Raw genomic sequence first — 23,510 nt, 5'->3', positions numbered from 1 at the left:
AGACATTTGGCTGTGTGTAGCAGTGCTGTATAGGCCTACAGCAGGATGGCAGGACTTGCTCTACGCATGTATGCCAAGCTGTGTGTGAGAGTCGGCTCTCACATTTCATCTTATGAATAGTGTTTGTGTTGTACTTGTTTGTTGAACATTTCAATGCCTTGATGACAGGAGTAGGGGGCTCCCACTTGAAGCACTGTGGCTCAAGGCCAGCCACATTCACCGTATGATAGATGATGATAGCTTTCCATCCAGAGCCAAAATATAGAAAAATATCTCTAGTCCTTTCCTTAGTTTCAGGTAGCCAAAGCCAGGCCCAGTGGTGGACAGTATCAAAGTAGTACTGTAGGTATTTGTACTGAACTTGAGTATTTTCTTTTCATGCCACTTTCTAACTCACCACAGCTCAAAGGGAAATATTGTATGATTAATACATAATAAAAATCATTAATGGCAGTCTGACCTCAACCAACTACATTAATGCATGAGGAATAATAATCTAATGATACAATAGTTACACTCACATGGGACATTTTTCTTTCTGCTTATAGGCTATTTTTATTTTAACTGCCTACATACAGTTTCCTGCTGATAGCCCTTTTATTTAACTTTTTAAATGCAGTACTTGCAGAGTATTTTTACAGTGAGGTATTGGTACTTTTATTTTTTTTAAGTTACTTTGTTCACCACTGGCTACAAAAGCCAAAGCTGTGGGTTTCAAAGAGGTTGCAGAAGTTTTTGACTACATTTTCAATAATAATTTAGCACGCATTTGTCTACACTCCCCAACATCAGCCGCTCTCACTATCTTTGATCGCAGGCAAGTAATTTGTCCATCAAAATGCTAAAAGAAAAACCACTAGAGTTCCCGCAGTCATCGGCTCTAGCGCTTTCAACTTCCACTCCGTGTGCGCACAGGCATCGATGTTGCCTGTGCGCACACGTGCTTGCGGAGGGATCAACACATTTTAATTTCTGATCGGCTCATCGGCTCTGGCATTAAGTAGGCTACAGAGAAAGCTATGAACTCAGCACAAAATGATTGTCCATTAATTGAATATAGGGGGACAACTTCAAGGGAGTCAGTGCGTGAGTGTGCGTCGCCGAGCAGTGTGGAGAGAAAATGCTCAGCAGAACGAGAGAATGAGAAAAGGCAGAGCTGAAACAGAAAAGCCAGGTGGAAAGTGCCCTTAAATGCTGTAAAATTACAGATCTTTAGATTAACTTAATATTAACTTACTTCTCAGCGTGAGAAATACTTGATCAACCAGAATCAATAAATGTAAATGCAGATAATCATGTGAAGCTTTGGAGGAAAGGACGTCTCATGTCTCCTCTCATGTTGTTCCTTCTCCTGGTTTGGTTTCCTTGCGTCTCTCCATGAATCCCCGGTGAGGGAAGCGTGGATGCAATTAAGAGACTTGAGAAGCACCCTGTGAGACGCATCCAGAAGAGACTCATGGAGATGCACCTGAAGGGTACCTCTGGCGTCATGTGACTAGGTTTTGTCACTTTTTCTGAAAGCGCTGTTATTGGACGCCCTGAGATGAGAACGGTCTGGCAGCCTCTGTGATTTGCAGATCTTAATTACTTAACAGGACAGTTTCTTAGATGTAGCCCATCTGTAGGCTATAATTGAATTATCGATTTTAGTGTCCAAAAAAATAAGGGGCCAGGGAGGAGATTCATAAACAGAAAAAAAAAAATCTCTAGATGAAAGTGTCAAATCTACAAGAACAAACATTCCCTCTAAATCCCTGTGGTGTTTTCTTTTGAATACGCCCAATTCACAGCAAAGCCTCTAAGGTGCATGATAGTGATTGTGGGCTAAACTCACGATATATCCTCACTACTAAATCCGATTGTGAAGTCTAATATAATTTTCCACTGCATGTTTAAAGGCAGTGTGTGATGTTGCAGCCTTGCAAAGTGAAGCAATGTGGTTCCTTGAAAATAACAACACTATTTTTGGGAGTTTCTCTCTACAGTGTCAGAATATATTCAAGTTTTTAACTTGTAGGTTTCTCGTAAATCTACTACAGTAATCTTGGAAATTCTTTCCCCCCCTCTCCCCTGGCTCCAATTCCTCTATTACAATGGACATAATGTGAAGTTGTATCTTTACATCTTAATGATATTGCACATTAATGAGGAGTCTATATAATAAATAATAAGCCTACAAAAAGAACTCTGTGACGATAATTACAAATTTACTCCATACAATGCCAACTAGCCTCCCTGGCTTTGTCGGCTGCCACGGTGTTAGATTTGGCCTCATGTGTCCTCATGTTCTGACACAGTCAACGTGAATTATTCTGGAGAAATACGGAGCATGTGCCGTTGCGAAAAACTCTGGGTGAAGCACGGGTGAACCCGCACCTTTTATGCAAATACGCCCAACTCCAATTAAGTTAACACCGACTCAACTAACCAACATCTTGTACATCGTCATAGTACCGTTTATCTCCAGTGTAGGCGGTCAGAGTTTGTCAACCCTGAATTTGCTGATAACCCCCGAGTTAACTCTGAGAAGGTTGAACTCCCTTCATAATAGAAGCCATTGATCTACAGTATATGTGGATAAATTACATCCTCAACTCAGATTGGTTTTATTTTGTGTACATGAGTAGGCTACTTCCTGTCTCACCGTCTTGTGTTGTTGTTGTTAGTGCTGCTTTTGATACTGATCTTGGTGGTGGTGGTGCTGCTGTTGGTGATCTTGGTGGTGGTGGTGCTGCTGTTGTTGATCTTGTTTCATCCTCAACTGAGAAATTAAAAAAGAAAAAACAACAAACTGTAAAATCAGAAAATCCCTGAAATAAGAAAGTGTGTCAGGAGTGTAAAGTCAAAGGCAGGTTGAGGACCCAAATGCAGGAAACTAGCAGGTGCAGATTCAGTTTGCAGGTTTATTTGAACAGAACTCAAAAACTCACAATACAAGCAGTCGTATCTGGCAAAGTCCAAACAGAAACTCAGTCCAACAGAAATAGAAATCCACAAGGGAACATCAGTACAGAACAGGTAGGAAATAACACACGGAGCAAACTGAACACTCAACTAGTGATGATGACCAGACAGAGACCGAACAGAGGGTAGTGGCCTGTACTACGAAGGGAGCTCAATCTACTCAGAGTTAACTCGGGGTTATCAGGCAAACTCAGGGTTGACAAACTCTGACCGCCTTCACTGGAGTTAAACGGTACTACGAAGGTGGAAAAGATGTTGGTTAGTTTAGTCGGTGTTAACTTAATTGGAGTTGGTGCAAGTTCACATAAAAAGGGGTGTGTTCGGTTTTTCACAACGGCGCATGCTCTCTATTTTCCCCAGAAGAATGCACGTTGATAGTGTGTCAGGATGTGAGCAGTTTAAAGACACGTTAACGGCCAAAATCTAATATTTTGTTGCAGCCGACAAAACCAGGGAGGCTTGTTGGCATCGCATGGAGTAAATTTGTAGCCTAATTATCTTCACAGTGTTCTTATTGTAGAATTGTTCAAATCTCTATTAGGCCTCTTCTTTCATGTGTAATATGATTAAGATGTAAAGGTAAAACTGCACAAGGTCCATTGTAATAGGAAAAAAAAGGAGCCAGCGGAGAGGGGGAATAATCCGAGAGAAAATTTAATTTCCAAGTTTAATCCACAAGTAAAAAACTTGAATATTCTCTGACATTATAGTCACACATTTATGAGAGAACCTTCACTTTGCAAGGCTGCAACATCACACACACGTCTGCCGTGTATTATGCATGCGGTGAGAAATTATATTAGACTTCACAATCAGATTTAGCAGTGAGGAAATATGCACCTTAGAGACTTTGCCTTGGATTTAGCATATTCAGTATAGAAAACTCAAGAGTGATTTATATTTGTGACATTAATTTTAGGGAATTTCCGATTTTTGTTCCTGTAAAGTTGGCACTTTCATCTAGGATTTTTTTCTCGGTTTATTAACCCCCACCCTGGCTCCGTATTTTTTGGACACGTTAAATAGTCAATCTAAATATGTGAAAATATTTAGGATAAATTAATTGTAGCCTAAAGATGGGCTACATCTAAGAAATTGTCCCGTTAATTAGGATCTAAAATCACTGAGGCTGCAGGGCGTAATTCTGATGTGTTTCCTAACTTAATCTAATCTGCAACCACAGTGGAACAAGTAGGCTAAGGATGAAATTTAAATATGATATTATATGTTATGTTTTTGTATTATATTACCCTATATTATATTTTATGAAAAGGCATGTATTACTATCCAACTTATCCTTAACACTGAGTACAGATGTGTTTAGTCCACGTGCAGGGTAACCTCGAGTTAACCACAAACAAAACCTGCTCGGAGCAATTTAGAGATGCAGCGTAAGCTGCCATGGCAACAGACCTCGGTTAACACCTATCCACCTTTCGTAGTACGCGTTAACCGGGAAGTTACACCCGACGTCACGAAGTTACCCGGATAAGCCAGTTACCTCGCTTCGTAGTATAGGCCAGAAGGCTGTAATAACTCACACAGGCAGGGTGATTATAACAGGTGAGAGCCATTAGGCCAATCTGAGGCCTGTTCCACGAAGCAAGTTCAACATACCCAGAATATCTTTGTTATCTGGCTTCACTAACCCCAACAATCCCAACCGGGATAAGCGGTCACACAAAGCTGGTTATCAACTCTAAGTCAACCCAAGGTTTAACAATCCAACAATGAGCACAGTAGATAACACAGCTGCAGCTGACACATACAGGACCAACACAGAAAATCACAGAGTGTATGAATGACATGAACAGATGGATAGCCTATGAATGCTTAGTTTGATGTGTTCTTATGGCGTGTATGACATTTTAGAGATATTCTTTCAGCTTGGCTCTGTGTCAGCATTTCCACATCAAAAGCCTCGGCCACTGAATAAGTGGTCGCTCCAACTCAGCTGTAAGAACGTCCCGTCACTTCAAAAATCTGATAAATTTATTTAACGCACTCAGGACTGTTCCAAACATTAAAATGTGCTCTACTATGTGCTTCAAAAGACTGAATCTGAATATTTAGGCTACTGAAAACTCCCGCACATTACCTGCGCCCACATTGCAAAAGGTGGGGCAGTACATGTCCAGTCTCTGTAATACAAGATAGCTGCTAAGCTAAAATGAACACAATATTAAACTTAATTTCAATAGACCTACATAATATTCATCCTCGCATAGAAAAATGGAACCTGTTTTAATTGCTGCGACAGGCTGTGTGAAACAGACTTGCGAGCAAATAAAAAAAATACACTTAAAATTAAAACGCAAAATACTTTATTTATTTTTATTTTTTTAAAGTTAAAGAACCAACGAACATCCAACCGGCCTCACAACCACAGATCACATGTAACCACACCAGCCCAGGACCTCCACATCCAGCATCTTCACCTCCAAGATCGTCTGGGACCAGTCACCCACACTGCTGCTGCAACAACCGGTTTGCATAACCAAAGAATTTCTGCACAAACTGTCAGGAACCGTCTCAGGGAAGCTCATCTGCATGCTCGTTGTCCTCATCGGGGCCTCAACCTGACTGTAACTTTGCACAGCCATTGAAAAGGAGCGGACCAACACTCCACAGGCCGCAGTCAACAACCTGATTAACTCTATGCAAAGGACATGTGTTGCACATTTTCGAGTGGCCTTTTATTGTGGCCAGCCTGAGGCACACCTGTGTAATACCCATGCTGTCTGATCAGCATCTTGATATGCCACACCTGTGAGGTGGATGGATTATCTCGGCAAAGGAGGAGTGCTAACTAACACAGATTTGTGAACAATATTTGAGAGAAATAGGCCTTTTGTGTACATAGAGAAAGTCTTAGATCTTTGAGTTCAGCTCATGATGAATGGGGGCAAAAACAAAAGTGTTGCGTTTATAATTTTGTTCAGTGTATAAAACACATTTCAAAGCAGTAAGTAGGCATACTGTAATATTTTAAGAACCTACAAGTAGTAGCCCACAAGGCTAGAGTAATCTACTTCAGTCAGTCTCTGTAGGATGATATCACTATAAAAAACGTTTCTCCTCATCACCAAAAAAAAACACACTGATTTCCAGAGAGCTGATCGGTCAGTAGGCGGCGTTTTTATAGTGTTGATCTCAAGCCGTAACCTGCTCCGCAGCAGATGAACAAGGTCCACATGTGTTTACCATGTTAGAATAGAACTTTTTGGCTGCAGCTGTTATGGCACAACTCTTGTAGCTAAAAGAAAACAGAATTACATGCAATATTCAAATGTGTCTAAACATTTATTTGACATTTTGGTGGTTTTAGTCATCTTGAACAGCTCAGCATATTCTCACCTGAGGACTGAGGGCTGAAGGTGAACAGCTGCACTTTTCCAGAGTAACCATCTGTCACTTCACACGTCAAGTTAGACTTTGATTTGTAACTAAAACGAGAATCCAGGAAAGATACAGTGGCGTAGCAGACAGACTGTGATGTCTTCATGTCTTTGTTAACTTTGTCCACATATTTACCCTCATACAGCCACTTCACTGTGTGTCTACGGTAACGTTCATGTGTCAACACAGAGCAGTTTAACGTCACCTTATCAGCGTCCTGATGTTCAGTCACTGGTGAAGATGGAGATATTGTGAGAGAAAGACAACAAGAGTAAAGTTAACTTCATCACTGTGATCATAATTATTGTAATGTTTCAGTATATTGTTCTAACAAGACAGTTTGAGCTGAAAACATTATGATGGAAATACTCACTGATAATAACAGACAGAAGAACCTGAGAGTCTGGAGCTTGTAGTTGGCCTGATTTGTTAATCTGTCTGCAGTCGTAACGACCAACATCCTCGTCTGTGACCTTCTTTATAACCGGAGAACAGTTCTCTGTAACACTCAGTCTGTCTGATTTAGATTTGGTGTTTTGAACAATCTGCCCCAAATCAATCAGCTCTACTGCTGCTGTGTTTCCTGAACCAACAAAGGTCCATGTAGTATATTCACATTTTGCTGACCGTCTATCACATTTTCACAAGGCAAAGTGACGTCATCTCCAACTCTGACAGTGAAGGAGAGGGGAAGTTTTTCAGCTGCTGCTGTTGAGAAAATGATGAAAAATAAAGTGAAATGAGAAAATGTCTGTTATGTTCATAGTTAGTGACGATTATTTCTTTATCCTTAGCTTCCAAGAGTTCACTAAACTCACCACATTAGAAACAACAGATTTGGTTTTCTTAGTTAAATCAAATGTAGATAATAAAGAATCTTTAATAATATTGATCAAGTTATTTTTTACAATGTGCCTTCCATTTATATATGATATATGTATTCTTACCTGTAAACTGAAGCACCGCTGTAAGAAATAAAGAAATCCATTTGAACTCAACCATCATGATTCTCTGAGTCTCTCCTTCTTCTGTCTCTTGTTCTCGTGCTCAGAACTGTCTGAGTTTCTAAACTAGTGCTTTAGTAGAGAGACGCTGCAGCTACTTCCTGTGGTTAGGATGATGTCACTTCCTCACAGTGACTTTTAGTCTATTTTAGATTTCAGTCTCTCTGAATTTCTTGTCAATGTCCAAACAGCCAAAAACTCAGTTACAATTTTCACTTTTACATTTTGAAATGTAGTTTTCTCTCATCCACAGTGACTGACAGAGACCCCAAATTCTTGATCAGCAATATGAGATGCAGCCGTCAGTTAAGATGTCAGAGGTCACAGCAGCCTGACAAAGATCCACCATCTACAAACACATACGACAAAGTCACTGATTATAAGGCAAAGGAATATGTTTCTGCATTCTTTGAGGCAATCTAAAGCTGAAACTGTCCCAAATCCTCCCAGCTCATAAACTTTATGTAGTTGGTCTTTACTTTTTTGATCAGTTCACTAACTCTCCTGTCATTTCAGATTCCAGTTCTTCCTCCTGCCTGGTCATCACCCCAATCCCCTCACCTGGTTGTTCCCGCCTGTCTCCTTACCTGCACCTCATTTTCCCCATCAGTCTCAGTACTTACAGTACCAGCCCCTCTTCACTTGCTCCTCGTTAGATTGTCTAGTGTCTTCTGCCTAGCTATCCGGGATTCTGCCTGACCAACTAGTGTTTGTACTACTACTCCTGCAATCATGTCTGTTTTCCTTCTTCAGACTGATTATCTAGTGAAGTTTTTATATTGCCTGTCTCTGAGTTGTGCTTCTATCTTCAGTTCTGCCAGTTTCCTCTGAAATGTGACAAACAAACTATTTTAAGATTCATACTGAGTCTCAAGTTCTCACTTTGTCCAGTCCCACGGTGTATATTTAACAATGACGTGTTTCATCACCTGAAAAGAAGAGGAAGATGAAGGTTGTAGGTGTGAAGATTGTTAGTTCATATAAAAGTTTGCAATAATGCAACTTCTGTACTTTAGATAGTGTTGGGGATTGAAATGGCATCAAGATTTATATTAAATGATGTAATAATTATTGTTATTATTTGTACCTTGTACTTATAGTCCACGTTTCTCCCGCTGATGAGAACACTTTCAAACAACCACTGCATCTCTCTCTCAATTAAATTCAGCTTTCACTCTCTCTCTCTCTCTCTGAACAGAGGCGTGAGTATGGAGTGAGAGTGGAGTGAGTGCTGTGTCAGGACATGAGAATATTATGTCAGCCGCCCGCATGTTGTGGTAGCAGCCCGGCTGACGGTGAGTGTCCTGGTTTTTTCTCCTTTTTATCAGTTATTCTGCTTTTTCCTCGGTTTTCTGTTCCCTGCCTGCCTCCCTGTGTTTTCTCCCCTGTGTGCTCTCTCTCTCTCTCTCTCCCTCTGCTCCTGAGCCCAGCCAACTACCTGCACCTGCATCTCCTCAGCCACCTCGTCAGCCTGCCACACCTGCCAGTAATCACCTCATCCCTGCCTGTATTTCAACCCCGGTTCTCCACACCATCCTCGCTTGATCGTCGTTGCTCCATACCCGGTGCCACCCCCACGTTCAGGCTCTCCTGTTTCTTGTTTTATTCTCACATTTACCCCGTGCTTTGTCTCTGTTATCTCTAACCTTGTCTCTCTGTCTGTTTCCCTCCCAGGTACACTCACCCTCGTCCTCCGTTCAGTCGGCTGGGCTCATCCACCGGCCCTCTCCTCCTCAGACCTCCCACCGCTCCTCGCTACCTCGGCCCCAGTGTTCCCCGTCTCCTTGGTTCCCCGTGCCTGTGTTTCCCCGACATCCACCTCTCCCTCCACTCCAGTCCTCTCACCCTTTATCCCTCAATAAACCTCCTTCCCTCAGAGGTGCTGCTTTTGGGTCCTCTCTGTCTCCACACCACACAACCCCATAACACAGACCTGATTTTAAGGTTTACCGTCTGTGTTTGAAGCAACAGCAGCTTGAGCTCAGTTTCGTGTCTCTGTGTACAGAAGAACTTTAATTCACTTTCATTTAGCATTGTTGTTGACAAATTTGTTGGATGTATATGTGTTTGGCTTTGATGGACTTTCAGCCTTAATGGCGTCAGTAAGAGTCTCCTCTTTATTATATCTGATAATATAATCTGCAAATAAAGAAATGTTTACCACTTAATTCTACACTGTGTTTGTGATTCCTTCATGTACAAACAGTGTCATAATGGAAAGTGAATATTCTTTACTATGAATGTTCTGCCTCTACTAGTAGAACCACCTCCCTCCTCTTGTGCACTTCCCTCTGGAGGACCTCTAACCTTCCAGTGTCATGTTACATCAACCAGCTACCTGATAACAATGGTGACATGTTCAATTTACATGCAAAGCAATTTTTCTTTTTGCAACAAGTACAAGGCCTGCAGAAAACCACATGTGATTCTGATGTTTATTTGGTCATCATCAGAGGGTAAAACCTCCAGAGCTCTGCTGCTGCTGTTAACCACATTCTCACAGAAACACTTCCTCTTCGGATCTCTGAACAAAAATAACTACAAAGATACATTGTGGAACCAGCAGATCTCAGACCAGTAAAATATATATCTTCACACCTTCAACTTCCTCTTTTTCTTCTTTTCAGGTGGTGAAACACGTCATTGCCATAAACACACCGTGGGACTGAACAAAGTGTGAACTCTGACGGCTGCTCTCATATTGCTGATCAAGAATTTGGGGTCTCTGTCAGTCACTGTGGATGAGAGAAAACTACATTTCAAGAGTTTTAACAGAGTTTTTGGCTGTTTGGACATTGACAAGAAATTCAGAGAGACTGAAATCTAAAACAAAGTCACCATGATGAAGTGACATCATCGTAACCACAGGAAGTAGCTGCAGCGTCTCTCTACTAAAGCACTAGTTTAGAAACTCAGACAGTTCTGAGCACGAGAACAAGAGACAGAAGAAGGAGAGACTCAGAGAATCATGATGGTTGAGTTCAAATGGATTTCTTTATTTCTTCCAGCGGTGCTTCAGTTTACAGGTAAGAATACATATATCACATATATAAATGGAAGGCACATTGTAAAAAATAACTTGATCAATATTATTAAAGATTCTTTATTAGCTACATTTGATTTAACTAAGAAAACCAAATCTGTTGTTTCTAATGTGGTGAGTTTAGTGAACTCTTGGAAACTAAGGATAAAGAAATAATCGTCACTAACTATGAACATAACAGACATTTTCTCATTTCACTTTATTTTTCATCATTTTCTCAACAGCAGCAGCTGGAAAACTTCCCCCCTCCTTCACTGTCAGAGTTGGAGATGACGTCACTTTGCCTTGTGAAAATGTGATAGACGGTCAGCAACAATGTGGAAATTACATGGACCTTTGTTGGTTTGGGAAACAGATCAACAGTAGAGCTGATTGATTTGGGGCAGATTGTTCAAAACGCCAAAGCTAAATCAGACAGAGAACTGTTCTCCGGTTATAAAGAAGGTCACAGTCGAGGATGTTGGTTGTTACACCTGCCAACAGTCCAAACCACGACAACAAGCTCCAGACTCTCATGTTTATCTGTCTGTTATTATCAGTGAGTATTTCCATCATAATGTTTTCAGCTCAAACTGTCTTGTTAGAACAATATACTGAAACATTACAATAATTATGATCACAGTGATGAAGTTAACTTTACTCTTGTTGTCTTTCTCTCACAATATCTCCATCTTCACCAGTGACTGAACAAAAGGACGCTGATAAGGTGACGTTAACTGCTCTGTGCTGACATATCAACAGTCCTGTAGTCATACAGTGAAGTGGCTGTATGAGGGTAAATATGTGGACAAAGATAACAAAGACATGAAGACATCACAGTCTGGCTGCTACGCCGCTGTGTCTTTCCCGGATTCTCATTTTAGTTACAAATCAAAGTCTAACTTGAAGTGTAAAGAGACAGATGGTGACTCTGGAAAAGTGCAGCTGTTCACCTTCAGCCCTCAGTCCTCAGGTGAGAAAACAGGTGAGAATATGTTGAGCTGTTCCACCCAAAACATTAGTTTATTTGATGATGTCACACTGTGGGCGTGTCTGTTCTGCTTTGTTCATTTAGTTTTCAGTCAGTCATGTTATTTGTAGTCTTTTTAGTATCTGTCTCACAGTATGTTGGGTTTTGGGTTCTGTCCTGTCTATTGCTCTGTGTCCAGTATTTGTTATATAGTTAGTCTGTGTTTCTTGTGTCTAGTTTACTCTGTGTGTTTGTGCTGGTTGGTCTGGTACAGTTTGGTTCTGATCTGTTTAGTTCATTATGACTTTAATCTTTCTGCTTTAGTCTCCGTGTAGCTTTGTTTATTATTTTATTCATCCACATCTTTAGTTTACTTAGTATGTGTATCTTAGGATTAGCTCTGTGTCTTAGCTCCTCGTTCTGTGTCTCGGTTCTTGTCTTAGTGTTTAGTGTAACCTGTGTTGTGTCTGTTACCCCAGTAATGCCTCTGCATGTCAGTCTCTGTTTTCCCCTGCTCTCTCTCTCTGCCTGCCGGTGTCTCATTAGTCTCATGTCCCTCACCTGTGTACTTCCTCCCAGCTCGTTAACCCTGTGTATATATCCTTGCTTGTTTCCCTCAGTCTTTGTCGCGTGTCTACGCTCTGTCTCATGTTGCCTGCCCCGCTCGTCGTGGTTCCCTGCTTTCTTTGGATTCTGTTTGGATTACCTTGTTTTTGGACTCTGCCAGCAAGTGTGTTCGCCTTTTGTTTGTTAATTAACCTGTTGAACTATACCTGCTCTGCACTGCGTCCTGCATTTGGGTCCTATATCCTGCTCACCACACAACCCTGACAGATGACTTTTTCAGATGATGACATTCTTTCTCATTTGGTGACAGCAGATGGTAAACATGAGGGATTTTCTAACTGAACAGTAGTTTAGTTTTTCCTTGGTGGTTTTAATTGAAGATGCAACAACAGCACATGAATGTGAGAAACAAAGTAGCTTACTTATATGTATTCAACACAAAACAAACTGTAGATTTGGTTAAAACATAAATGCATATTTACAGTGGCAGTCTTGGGGTTTTTTTTGTTTGTTTGTTTTGATGTCAATGAAAACACGTCATAAAGTTTGCCAAGCGGCTAGCGGGGTCAGGGACGCCCTCAAACCAAGCTAGTCTGAGTGGAGGCCCTTTGGCTCGACTCGCCTTTGTTTGGGTGTCCATTGTAGAAATGTTGCACCTGTACCTGCTTCCAGGTACTTTTTTTTTTTTTTTTGTATCACCTCCAAGCAAGCTGAGGGATACTAAAATGTAACGTGAAAACACGACGGACTGCTAATTGGTCAAAGAGAATAATATTCACTGCATCATCACGTGCACCAGACAGATGCCAGCAAACAGGAAGATTTATATTTTAGTTTTCATATTTAATTTCATCAAAAGCTAGCACCATTTCTCATGCTTAATTTTATGAATTTATATGTATAAAAATGTAGGTGGTATTTGAATCAGTCGATAAATAGAATTATTACTTTTACAAAAAAATGTATTACAAAAAATTCTCTTCAGTTTTTACTCTTAATGAGATTCAATCATTGACTTTCTGACTCTCCATGTAGATTCTACCAAACAAACTGCTAGAACAAAGATAGTAAAAAATGCTTTTTGGCTTTCTTTGTACTCTCTTGTAGTCCACAGATGACGAGGATGCATTTACAAATGGGATGAAAATCGACATTGTGATGGTGAAAGACAGAAGACTTGGTGGTCCTCGAGGAAGAAGTGATCCCTTCGGATCTGAAGGACGTCCCGAATGCCGTTGCCATACTGATGGGCTTTCTTTTTGCTCTCAACATAGACTATCCAAGGGAACTGAGGTACATCTTTGAAGTCATCCCAAAAGGTCCTCATGAACATTGGTGGAGGACAGTGTTCCTCACTTGTGCATGGTTTAAGAAATAAACTGCAAAAAACCATGTACGGTTGTGCTCTGAAGGTTTTGCACTTTATGCCGAAGTAAAATACTGTTAGTAGACAGTGTTGAAGCATTCAGTACTGTCTCAGCAGTTTAACAGTATTTATTTTCATTGCTTAAATTCATACACTTTGTTTTGTATAGTGTTATTGGCACACAATGTAGAACAGTTGCATCATTTTGAGTTGTATAGCAAACACCATCATTGTTTGGAAATGGTTTTATTGTCAAACTAATATTGTGTTACCATTCAGTGTTTTCTATTCTATGCAGACTGCACACGTTTTTATCTGTTCATATATGGCTGATGGCATAGGGTATGTTTCTGTGGCTGTTCACCGACTAGTTATGGTCTTTAAAGGATCAGTGTGTAGCATTTTTGTGGCAACAGCAATGTCATTTCAAATTTCAACTATCTGCTCCCACTTCCACTCTAAGATACCAGGAATTTATCTTCAGGAAATTTGACACCTAACTAAAACATAACTGTGAATATTGCGTAACATTTCTACCAATAGATCCTAAACCCTGAACCTTCCGGTTGAAAAAGTGATAGACTTTGGCCTCTGTTGTCAGAAGTAAATGTCATCTTTGATCAATAAATGTTAAGGTGCATGGATATTGGTATTTGTCATGTTTCTCATTAAAAATGCAATCATCCTTTTAATTGAAGTGATCTTCATTAGGGTATAGCATAATTTAAATTTTTAAAGTCAGTTAGCCAGTAGGGTTGGGCGACGTCTACATTGAAACATCGGGATGGGCGATGGCATCGGGGGCAGATGCTCAGATGGGGATCTTATGTGCATGTGTTCACTCGCACGGACTTTACTCGGTTAAAAACTTGGTAGCCTATGACGCTACAAGTCGTGGTGGATGTTTTACAAGCACGACCAGGTAAAGCAGCAGTGAACACACAGATGTTGGTTTCACTTGTTTGATAGGCTCCGTCATTAACAAGCCCACAAGAGGCTCACCTGCTAACGGATCACGCGTGGAAAAATACGGGAAAAGAGTTCTGTGTCTTTTAGGCGACTTTATAAAACGTACTGCTGACGGGCAAAGGGGGAGACGGAGGCGGGGCAAGCCGGTGTGTGTAACTGAGGTGTAGGCCTCTGGTGTGTCTGAGTGTGGAGAGAAGAGAAATCTGAGGACGGTGCGAAGCATGTTTTAAATTTATAATGTTCGCGGTGATTAAGATTTGCTTTCACAGGGTAGTATTATGTGAAAAATTTAGATTGTTTTTCGCTGGGGGGGCAAGGTTTTACAATCACGATGCCTGCTCAACCATCGACCATCTGTCAGCCATCGCCGATAGACGATGGCATCATCTATCGGCCCAACCCAAATAGCCAGTTTGAAATGTATGTTGAAGTGTAAATAACTGAAAATGTAGTTAAGTAAATGTATACAATTGAATCAATGGTAGAGTTAACTCAACAAGTCATTAGTTATGTTGAAATGGATTTGTTTATTAATTGAATAAACCTTTTTAATTGAGCTAACATAAATTTTAAAGTTGAAAGAACTACCATGAGCAGTTAAAGCAACTGACAAAGCCAAGTCAACTGAACCTCCAACCGATGTTGACAGAACATATTATTTAAATTAAGATGAATTAATCTGCTTAGTTCATTAGACTAACTAATGCACATCAACCAAGCTAAAGGTTTACACACCACAGGATATTTATTTAACATAACATTTTGTGATGTTAGAAGAACAAACTGGGTTATTTCACCTAAGGTAAAATTTTAAGGCAGCCCTTTCACTCATATTTTTAGGTTGAAAAATCGTGTTAGATTTTACAGTGTTTGGGGTAGCCCACTTTTGGTCCAGCACAGAGACTTTTGAGTGAAAAGTGAGAAAGGAGAAAGATGCAGTGGTTGTCTGAAAGTTTACAGATTTTCTCATCAGCAGGACAAACATGGACTGTAAGACCGACCCGCTGGAATGCTGTCTGTTTTCTAGTAAACACTATCTAAAGACAACAAGTTGCATTATTGCAAACATTTTATCTTAACTTGCAATCTTCAACTTCCTCTGCTTTATCTTTTCAGGTGGTGAAACACGTCATTGCCACAAACACACTGTGAGACAAGACAAAGTGTGAACATCAGTCTTAATATAGTTTGACCCGGCCTTGACATCACGAACCTACATTCAACAATAGAAACATCACTAATATCAAAATGAAACGTCATTAAAGAATGTGGTTAGAACAGCACCTTACGAGGAGCTACACAAACTGTGAGGGGCAGAAAGTTTGATCATCTTAAATAACTAATAAAGCTTATGAATACAAAATTAGAGACTGAATCCACAACGGACCTACCAGCGAACATCCAGCCCGCCAAACCAGCTTCTTTCTTTACTGACTGGTAATGTGCCGGGCACTTTGTAGCTTAACTGTAACTCCTTTTTAACTGATCACCGTTGCACAGATTACATAAATATACTTCTATTCTGTCTTAAACAATACCACACAGGAGGGAACATAATGTTCCTGCTGCACATTTTTTCCTTTGCCTGACCACATGTGCCCTAATCCCCGACACTATCTAAAGAACACAAGTTGCACTATTGCAAACATTTATCTTTACCAACATCTTTACACCTTCATCTTCCTCCACTTCTTTTCAGGTGGTGAAACACGTCATTGTTAAATATACACCGTGGGACTGGACAAAGTGAGAACTTGAGACTCGGTATGAATCTTAAAATAGTTTGTTTGTCACATTTCAGAGGAAACTGGCCGAATTGAAGACAGACACATGACTCAGAGACGGGCAATATAAAAACTTCGGTTTCAATTGATACAGACAGGCAGAGTCAGAACACCAGATAATCAGTCTGAAGAAGGCAAACGAATCCAAACAGGCAGGAGAAACAAGGTCTGGGGAAACAGGCTAACAGGGTCAAACACTAGTTGGTCAGGCAGAACCCTGGATAGCTGGGCAGAAAACACAACAATCTGGCGAGGGGCAAGTGAAGAGGGGCTGCATGATGAGCTGCAGGCAGGAGGAAAAACTGGAATGTGAAATGACACGAGAGTTAGTGAACTGAAAAAGCAGCAACTACATAAAGTTTGAGCTGAGAGGATTTGTTACAGTTTCAGTGTTAGATTGGCTCAGTGAATGCAGAAACATAGTGGTTTGACTTATAATCAGTGACTTTGTATGCGTTTGTAGATGGTGGATCTTTGTCAGGCTGCTGTGACCTCTGACCTCTTTACTGACTGCTGCATCTCATATTGCTGATCAAGAATTTCGAGTCTCTGTCAGTCACTGTGGATGAGAGAAAACTACATTTCAAAAATGTAAAAGTGATAAATTTGTAAGTTGTGAGTTTTTGGCTGTTTGGACATCGACAAGAAATTCAGAGAGACTGAAATCTAAAACAGCCAAAAACTCACTATGAGGAAGTGATATCATCCTAACCACAGGAAGTAGCTGCAGCGTCTCTACTAAAGCACTAGTTTAGAAACTCAGACAGTTCTGAGCACGAGAACAAGAGACAGAAGAAGGAGAGACTCAGAGAATCATGATGGTTGAGTTCAAATGGATTTCTTTATTTCTTCCAGCGGTGCTTCAGTTTACAGGTAAGAATACATATATCACATATATAAATGGAAGGCACATTGTAAAAAATAACTTGATCAATATTATTAAAGATTCTTTATTAGCTACATTTGATTTAACTAAGAAAACCAAATCTGTTGTTTCTAATGTGGTGAGTTTAGTGAACTCTTGGAAACTAAGGATAAAGAAATAATCGTCACTAACTATGAACATAACAGACATTTTCTCATTTCACTTTATTTTTCATCATTTTCTCAACAGCAGCAGCTGAAAAACTTCCCCTCTCCTTCACTGTCAGAGTTGGAGATGACGTCACTTTGCCTTGTGAAAATGTGATAGACGGTCAGCAAAAATGTGGATATACTAGATGGCTCTTTTTGCGTTCGGGAGTAGAGCTGGTTAGATTTGGGCAGATTGGTGAAAACACCAAAGCTAAATCAGACAGACTGAGTGTTACAGAGAACTGTTCTCTGGTTATAAAGAAGGTCACAATCAAGGATGCTGGTCCTTACATCTGTCAACAGTACAAATCAGGACAACAGCAAGGTCCAGACTCTCTGGTTCTTCTGTCTGTTATTATCAGTGAGTATTTCCATCATAATGTTTTCAGCTCAAACTGTCTTGTTAGAACAATATACTGAAACATTACAATAATGATGATCACAGTGATGAAGTTAACTTTACTCTTGTTGTCTTTCTCTCACAATATCTCCATCTTCACCAGAGACTGAACATCAGGACGCTGATAAGGTGACGTTAACCTGCTCTGTGTGGACATATGAACACTGTAGACACACAGTGATGTTGCTGTATGAGGGTAAAGATGTGGATGACGATAACCAAGGAATGAGGACAGGGCAGGCTGGATACTGCTACTCTACTCTGTCTTTCCTGGATTCTCATTATATTTACAAATCAAAGTCTAACTTGAAGTGTGAAGTGACAGATGGTTACTCTGGAAAAGTGCAGCTGTTCACCTTCAGCCCTCAGTCCTCAGGTGAGAAAACAGGTGAGAATATGCTGAGCTGTTCAAGATGACTAAAACCACCAAAACATTTGTTTATTTGATGACTTTTAAAGATGACATCATTCTTTCTTGTTTAGTAACAGCAGATGGTAAACATGAGGTACTTTCTAAATGAACAGTTGTTTGTTTTGTTTTTTTAAATTTCTCAGATGAGGATGCAACAACAACAACAACAACACCACCACCACACGCAGGTGAGAAACAATATATTTTACTCCTATATATTCAACATAAAACAAATCTCAGAGTTGAGAATTTAATTTACGCAAATAGTGTATATTTGGTTAATATGTTGATGCATATTTACAGTGGCAGTCTTGTATGTTTTGATGATGTTGGCGAACTCTTGTATAGTTAATGACCATTTATGTTTATTTTCCCAGTCTCCGAGCTCCTCCCACACATTGTAACTGCTGTGTTTACTAGAGTAGAGTAGAGTTTATCTGTTTCCAACAGATTTTTCATTGCTTCCAATTGCAACAACTACGAAATCCCAACATCTTAAGATCAAACATTGAGCGATCAATTCACCTTCACTAATGGAACATTAACATTCACCATTTACACATTATTATTATTTTTATCATAGAAACATATGGAACTTGTTCATATTTTAGAAAAAATAGTTCAACTGGGTTTGATTTTCTTATATTGTCTTAAAATGTTTTCCAAAATATTTTAAATATTCATTAATGAGGCAAATAAGTCTACATTGATACTTTGAGCTAAATGCTAATGTCTGCATGCTAACATGCTAATGTTTAGCAGGTATAATGTTTAATATTAAATTAACAATCTTATTGTGTGTTAGCTAATGAGCAGGTACTACAAAGTACAGCTGAGGCTGATGGGAAAGGTCTAATTCCCAAATGAAAATATTAGAGAAGTTTAATTTAGACCTGATGATGGCGCTAGATGCAAATTCACCCACTGGTCCTCATGTGAGAAACAAGTGGAGAATATTATATAGAATATGTCATTTATTTACTGAAGATGGAAAAGAGTTATTTTCTTAACTTTGGTTTTGTTACTTCAACATCAAACTAAAACAACAGCAGGAAGAAATAAGTTTCATGAAGAAAATAAAATGTTTTGTGGTCCCATGCAGATTACGTATGTAGTATGTTTTATACTGTAACCCACTATCCCTTAGAACCACTTGCAGATTGTATTTTCAAAAATATGTGGGCATCTTGAGATATACTGTTAGTGATAAATGTTTACTAATAGTTTATCTGTCCTTTAAACAAGAAAGGAACGTTTTTGAAACGTGTATTTTTCTTCTCTTTTACTGACTGTTTTAAACAAATGTATTTTCACTTCTTTTCCAGACTGTGCAGTTACAATGTTTTCAGAATCGTTCTGGAGGTTCATCATTGTGTCTGTGGGTTTAGCAGCACTCATAATAATTGTTGTGGCAGTCAACATCTGGACAAGAACTAAAGGTGAGAACATTCACAGATGAAACTCAGAAACAGGAAGTTTTGATAAAGCTGGATTTTCACTGTGGAAACTAAAGTCGACTCTTTCTCTTTTCTTTTCAGGGACAAAAACACAGATGGATGAAAACACAGTGAGTTTATAATGTTTTTACAGTTGGTACTTTACACAGCAAACCAGTGTTTGTGACATCTGCTCTTCATTCTGAAGTGTAGATATAGATAGAAGACAAACAGAAACAGGACTCACTGTGTTGTATTGAAGTGGTCAAGAGGAACATTTTGGATTTGGGGTACCACATAAACACTCCTTCTCTGGTCAGTCAGCTGGAGGAACATGTGACAGATTATGAAAACGATGGAGACCCTTCTGCCTCTGTCAGACTCCACTGATCGACAACTTCCATATCAACATCAGCTCATCAGAGAAAAGACTCCACTGCAGTTAAATAACAGCACATTTACACGAGTAGTTGAAGCTTTTAGAGAACAAAAATCTCATTAGATCATTTAGGATTTTTGTTTTTATTTATCAGTGTGAGAAATTGTGTGTTCTGTGATCAGCTCTTTCTATTTCAGGCTGACTTTGGACAACATTATTCATAAGGCCTTTCTCATTTCTCAGTTCCTCACCTCCTCACATCCCTCCCACCCAAGATGCAAGTGGAGGAGTTGAGGCAACAGGCATTTAACAAATGATGTTCTTGCCTCTGAGCCATTTTAAAATCAATGTCAATTAAATATGACATGCATCGTGTGTCCATTATTTTGAGCTGAACCAGCTGTTGGCACTAACACATAGGGTGTCTTTAAACTGAGGACATGACAGTAATGTCTCCAACTAAAGTATGTGCATATATTTTAGGATGTGTTGCATCCCTGGGAATAATCAATGTAGATCTAAAATAAACTGTTTTCAAAATATGGTTTTCCAAAAAAAAGTGGGAGAGGATAAGTTGAGGCACATGGGGGTCGGTGACAATAATGTCATATCATTGTGAATGATGGCGGTGGTGATGGCGCATAGATAAGATTGGTGTGGGAGACCTGGGTTAAATTCCCACCGAGAGACATCCACCATTGCAAGACACTTAACCCCTAGTTGCTCCAGAGGCGTGCAACCTCTGACATGTATAGCAATTGTAAGTCGCTTTGGCTAAAAATGTCAGCTAAATGTAAATGTACAAACTCAAACACCAGGTCCCAACATTCAATTGCACTTAGATAGTGAAACATCGCAGCCATGTCTCCTAGTTGTTTCATATCAATGTATCGCTTTAAAGTCATCCTGTTCATCATCATGTCCCGTGCCACCTGATGAAAGGACTTCCTATTTTTTAACCTCTCCCACTGCTCTGTCCAAACCCACAAGAGGAGTTGAAGCCTGTCTGTCTTCCATTCATAGAAGCATGATGGTTTCTGGTCTAAAATGCATGATGTCACATCATTTCCGTGATGCTTAAGAATGCAATTTGAAATTACAGTAAAATATCTGGCTCAACTTCCCCCCAGTTGCTCAAATTACTCAAATTACAAATTACCCCATCCCTGCCAAAATTGTGTCATCCAGCATTTTAAGGGTAAAGTCATGTCAACAGTACAGCCTCATATTGTAACTTCCTAAAGCACTAACACATGCAGAAGATTTTCGCAACCTGTCTGTAATTGTTCAGACACAAGAATCAGGACATAAAAAAACACTTTGAACAGTATTTTGATTTTAGATGTACTTTTCTCTTATTCCATGAGCCTCTCTCCATTGCAGGGTGAGTAAAATGGACGACTCTTCAAAAATGTTTGGTCACATGACCAATTTTGTCTATGGTTGCAGAGAAACAAGGGGTGGCTGAACTTCCTCACAGGCTCAAATCTCCCCGCTCTCCCCTAAAGGCTACAGATCTTCACAAGAAAACATGTCTGTCAACATTATAACATGTTGAAACACAGGGGCTTCATTTTGTGTTGAAAAGTGGTGGGGACATGAGGCCTCAGATAAATCATTTTTTAAAAATGGTCTTCAGCAAATGTGATTTTAGGGAAAATAACGAGGGATCAGTAAGCAGGTTGGGAAAGATTTTGCATAATGGCGCATCAAAAGGGCAGAGCATCAGCTACTAAAGAGTCAACAATACCAAAATACTCAACGCGTTTAATTCAGTATTATTTAGTGCCAATTAATTCAAGTTATCTCATTACACTTTTATACATAGCAGGTCTAGACCATACTCTCGTAATATTACTACACAGAGACCCATGAGCATAAATACGCACAAGTAACACCGTCATACATCACATCCACACCTGCAAACACCAAAACCACATCTACTATAAAGAAAGCACCAGTGTATATAAGTCAGCCCAGCGATAACAACAGGCTTATTCAATGTCACTGCCCTAAATATGACAATAGAAACAACTTAAAGAATAACATGAACAATGTTAGGTAAAGAAAATAAATCAACCTTACCTTTAGATGTTAAGTTAAACTGCCTGGTTGTTTTTATGCTGCAAACTTTTTCAACATTAGAGAAACAAAATGTCACACACACAGTTTGTCATGTTCACAGGGAGAGAATGGAAAACTTGGACAAGAAGAAACTGTTTCAAGATATTTAAAGTTATTGATCATGCATGTTTATGGGTCATTTTAGAATCAGTTGGTCTGTGTTTTTTAGTTAGTTACTTTTGTTTCACATTTCTTTCTTCTATATTTACATTGCACTGCATGCTTTCTTAATGTGCAAATAAACCTTTTACAAAGCATTTCAAAGATTTCTTAGTTAAAGTGGTCATATTATGCTCATTTTCAGGTTTATAATTTTATTTAGGGGTTGTACCAGAACAGGTTTACATGGTTTTATGTTTAAAAAATACCATTTTTTATACTGCACATTACTGCAGCTCCTCTTTTCGCCCTGTGTGTTGAAAGCTCCATTTTTAGCTGTGTAGTAAAGCATCTCCGTTCTCTAACGTTCTGTAGGGACGCTGGGGTGAAGGGAGGCAGCGGGCGGAGGTGGCACATAGCTAGCGTCCTCTCCTCCCTCACAGGACAGCTACGTGACAGGTGGCAGTAGGTGACGGTGAAAATGAGCAGAGGAAAATATGAGCGCTACGTTTCGGTCTGGCTGTAAATGTACAGTGTAGGTTACAGTTTGTCCGTTAATTAAAGTCTGTCTGTTCTCCAACTGCTGGAAAAGTGAAGGCAGTTAGCGACAGGTAACGTCTCCTCTTCAGACTGCGGTCTGGAAGCTGAGCAGGACGTTTTTTGGCCGTAAGTTCAAATTTGTTTGTTGTCATTCATCCACATATCGAGTCCACAATGAACCCAGTGCCGTTTCTCAAGGCCCATGGTGCTCAATACAAGATTACCATAATCAACTTACAAGACAAGAAACAAACATGTGACTAGACGAGACATTACATTTATTCATTTAGCTGCCGCTTTTATCCAAAGCGACTTACAATTGCTACTTATATCAGAGGTCGCACGCCTCTGGAGCAACTAGGGGTTAAGTGTCTTGCTCAGGGACACGTTGGTGTCACAGATGGGACTTGAACCCGGGTCTCCTGTGCGTCATACCTTACGTTCCATCACCACCCCAAAAAAAGGATCAGATATATGAAGGTGGAGTTAACATGATTTGGCTGGAGCATTTTAAAGTGCGTAGTTAAACCAAATCTGACTCTATACTAATAACAGCAGCATCAAAAATAAAATATCAGCAAAAGAGGTCAGTAATAACGCTGTAATGATGCTATGCAATGTTAGCTGCATTTATATGAAGTAACATTAAATATCTGCATTTTCATTACTACCTACTTGTTTGAATTGTTACAAATACTGTCGTAAGAAGTTTTTTTGGTACTGGTATCGTAAAATTTTAAACAGTACCCCACCTTACCTGACTTAAACCCAATCGAGAACATGTGAACTATTTAGAAGAAACAAGTCTGTTTGTCAAATTTAGCTCAACTGCTCCAAATCTATCAGGAGGAGCGGTCAATGATTCAACCAGAAGCTTGTGGATGGCTACCAAAAGAGTCTAACTGAGGTAAAAATGACAATGGGACTTTTAAACAAATATTAACATTGCTGTATGTATATTTTTAACCCAGTAGATTTGGTCACATTTTCGGAAGACCCGT

The 23,510-nt window shown here is 39.7% G+C and overlaps 1 protein-coding gene and 1 long non-coding RNA gene across 2 annotated transcripts; both read left to right on the top strand.

Annotated features, from left to right (window-relative positions):
• Positions 1–12,095: 12,095 nt before the first annotated feature.
• On the top strand, positions 12,096–16,523 carry LOC119908617. The gene is made up of 4 exons (XR_005445314.1): positions 12,096–12,242; positions 13,034–15,287; positions 15,378–16,025; positions 16,509–16,523. It is a non-coding gene; the product is annotated as an uncharacterized LOC119908617 (long non-coding RNA).
• A 641-nt stretch (positions 16,524–17,164) lies between these two features.
• On the top strand, positions 17,165–18,000 carry LOC119908616 (the record flags this gene model as incomplete). Its single annotated transcript, XM_038726422.1, has 2 exons — positions 17,165–17,480; positions 17,623–18,000. Coding segments are annotated over 2 exons (630 nt in total), but the record flags the coding sequence as incomplete, so codon positions are not given.
• Positions 18,001–23,510: the final 5,510 nt, after the last annotated feature.

This window comes from Micropterus salmoides, unplaced genomic scaffold (assembly GCF_014851395.1).
Source record: "Micropterus salmoides isolate LMB-PRFRI ecotype aquatic unplaced genomic scaffold, ASM1485139v1 Ms_hic_scaffold_18, whole genome shotgun sequence".
Lineage (NCBI taxonomy): Eukaryota > Metazoa > Chordata > Actinopteri > Centrarchiformes > Centrarchidae > Micropterus > Micropterus salmoides.
This window is presented reverse-complemented; position numbering and strand designations above follow the sequence as displayed.